Source organism: Dipodomys ordii, unplaced genomic scaffold (assembly GCF_000151885.1).
Source record: "Dipodomys ordii isolate 6190 unplaced genomic scaffold, Dord_2.0 Scaffold18, whole genome shotgun sequence".
Classification (NCBI taxonomy): Eukaryota; Metazoa; Chordata; class Mammalia; order Rodentia; family Heteromyidae; genus Dipodomys; species Dipodomys ordii.
In genome coordinates, this window is record NW_012267234.1 from 12,779,312 (window position 1) to 12,782,084 (window position 2,773).

The window sequence follows — 2,773 nt, forward strand, 5'->3', positions numbered from 1 at the left end:
GCCCTGCCTGGCACACGCTGCCCACTGGACACGCGCCCAGAAAAGGGCTTCTCCATTCAAGGTCTCAGATAACAGCGGGCGCCATGGTATATAGCAGGAGCCCGGCAGGTAACACGCAGCTGTGTGGTGGCGACACCATGCTGGGCCTCTGGCTCCTGGGCTGCTGGGCTGTCTTGGGCTCTGCCTTCGCTGGGCAGGAAGGTTGGTTCCCTCACCCTGGTCTGCGCTCCGTGTAGCTGGGCACCTTGCTGTGAGCATGAGTGAGTCCCTGTCCTCTTCCCCCTCACTGGCCTCATGGCTGCAGGGGGTGTTGGGAGAAAGACACAGGTCCCAGCTCCCCCTGCTCCCCAGACCCCCTGAGACCCTGGCAGCCGGACCCTCTGCATCGCTGCGCAGCCGGTCTGTGTCTCTGTGGAGGAGGCGGTGATGCGGCCGTGCGGGGCACAGGGACAGACTGAAGGGGCAGTGGCGGCTCGGCCCCCTCAGCCCTGCCTGCCCAAGCCTGACGGTTTTTTTTTTTTTTTTTTTCTGTTGTTGGTCCTGGAACTCCGGCATGGGCACTGTGTGTAAGCTTTTTTGCTCAAGGTTAACACTCCACCACATGAGCAACTACTCCACTTCTGGAGTTTTTAGTTTTTGGTGGTTAATTGGAGATTAAAGTCTCAAGGACTGTCTCCTCAGGCTGGCTTTGAACCATGGTCCTCAGAGCTCTGCTTCCTGAGTAGCTAGGACTAGAAAAAGCCACTAGAAAATTGTCCTTTCTTGGGGCTTGAAGCCTGGGCCTAGGTGCTGTCCCTGAGCTCTTCAAGAAAAGTGCTCTACCACTTAAGACACAGCACCACTTCCTGTTTTCTGGTGGTTTATTGGAGATAAGAGTCTCATTGACTTTCCTGCCCAAGCTGGCTTCAAACCCCGATCCTCAGATCTCAGCCTCCCGAGGAGCTAGGATTACAGGCGTGAGCCACTGGTGCCCGGTGAAGCTTGTCCTTTTAAAACTCTATTTATTCAGTGCTTCCTCTGTCCCAGGAATGGAGCAAGCACTTGGTCGATCATTCGTCGCAGCCCTCACAGTGGCGCCCCCAGGGTGCTGATGGGGAAACTGAGATTCTGAGCTGTGTGATTAAGCTAGGCAGCCTTGGGACCCTGCTGACCGCCGCACCTCCTCCTGTTGGGTTTTCGTTGGAAGGAGAGCTGAGTGGGGCGCAAGGATCTGAGCCTCCCACCGGGGGCCTGCGCCCACCACGCTGAGCTGTGGGATTCTGGTTTGTGGGGGAGGGGAGAGTCAGGCTGGCTTTTCAGAGAGGGAAAGGGAGGAGCCAGCTGAGGTCCCCCAAGGGTGAGAGGAGACAAGAGGTGGGAGGTGAGATGTGGCGGGGTCTCAGTGCCCACTTTTGACTGTCACCTCCTGGCTCCCCCAGGCTGCGGGATCCCCGCCATCCCTCCTGAGGTCAGTGGGCTGTCCAGGGTGGTCGGTGGGGAGGACGCTGTCCCTGGCTCCTGGCCCTGGATGGTGTACATTCAGGTGAGAGTGGATTCTGGGCACAGGGGGCAGCGTGGGGTGCTGTCCCGGTGGGAATTGTGATGGTCCCCTTTTACTTCTCCAGTACAAAGATGGCATCTACTTCTGCGGTGGCGCCCTGATCAGTGAGGAATGGGTGGTCACTGCTGCCCACTGTATGGTCACGTGAGTCCTGGGCAGCCTGGGGCTTCACAGGGTTGAAGGGAGAAGGCCGCTCTCCCGTCTCACCCCTACCTGTCTCCATGTGTAGGACAGCTGACAAGGTGGTGGCAGGGGAGTTTAATCTGGATTCTGATGAGGAGGATGTCCAGGTCTTGGACATTGCAGAGGTAGCCGGGCCTGCTGGACGGACCCCCAGGGAAGGAGTTGGTCCCCAGAAGATCGCAGAGCCTGGGCTCCTCCTTGGGTCTCACTTGGGACTCTGGTCTCCTCCACAGGTGATCAGTAACCCCGATGCCAGTATAGAGCCTGTGCACAATGACATCGCGCTGCTGAAACTGGCCACCCCGGCCCGCTTCACCGACACTGTGTCCGCCGTGTGCCTGGCCTGTGACGAGGCTGACTTCCCGCCAGGGTCACCGTGCGTCATCACAGGCTGGGGCCAGACGCTCTTGCCCAGTAAGCATCCCTTCCACTGGGCTGATGGGGTGGATGGGGTGGGAGCTGCCAGGTTGGGGGAGAGGGGCATGCGCACTGACCACTCACTCCCCCGCCCTTCTAGACACTGAGAATTCACCCACGCTGCAGCAGGCAGTGCTGCCCCTCGTGTCCACTCCCGACTGTCGGAAGTACTGGGGTGCTAACGTCACAGATGACATGATCTGCGCCGGAGGCAACGGGACCGGCCCTTGCATGGTGCGGCCTCCTGGGCTCTGCCCACACTGTCCCCCCTCTCTCTAGACATGGCTGCCCGAGTACGGGGTGAGGGCTGAGGGGGGAGGGAGGCAGGTGCAGTGTGTCAGCTGCGATGGTGTCAGATCCCCGTGAGCGTGTGCGTGGCGGCTGCGGGAGGTGAGCCGCGCAGCCTGGACAGGGCCCAGGCAGAGCCGAGGCTGAGCCGCAGCCGCGCTGCCCCGCACAGCCCGCCCTCCTGCGCCTCCCTGCACGCACTCAGCTGCACCGACTTCTGTCACACAATGGCCCAGACATCCAGAAAGTTCAACCCACAGCAGCTGCTGAAACCCTCCACAACCCACCCAGAAAGCAGGCAGAGGTGTCCTGGGTCAGGCCATGGACTGGCCTCTGGGCGCCATG

The 2,773-nt window shown here is 60.5% G+C and overlaps 2 protein-coding genes across 2 annotated transcripts in view; both read left to right on the top strand.

Annotated features, from left to right (window-relative positions):
• The window catches only part of LOC105983093 (chymotrypsinogen B-like), a 20,628-nt gene that overhangs the window by 957 nt on the left and 16,898 nt on the right, over positions 1 to 2,773 (top strand). The gene's annotated exons all lie outside the window — the stretch shown is intronic.
• Positions 84 to 2,773, top strand: part of LOC105982905 (serine protease 53-like) — a 4,774-nt gene continuing 2,084 nt past the window's right edge. The window contains exons 1-7 of the mRNA XM_013012639.1: positions 84 to 201; positions 1,419 to 1,522; positions 1,605 to 1,684; positions 1,770 to 1,848; positions 1,957 to 2,137; positions 2,241 to 2,374; positions 2,420 to 2,440. Of these exons, the coding sequence (XP_012868093.1) occupies positions 84 to 201; positions 1,419 to 1,522; positions 1,605 to 1,684; positions 1,770 to 1,848; positions 1,957 to 2,137; positions 2,241 to 2,374; positions 2,420 to 2,440 (717 nt within the window). The remainder of the gene's footprint in view (positions 202 to 1,418; positions 1,523 to 1,604; positions 1,685 to 1,769; positions 1,849 to 1,956; positions 2,138 to 2,240; positions 2,375 to 2,419; positions 2,441 to 2,773) is intronic.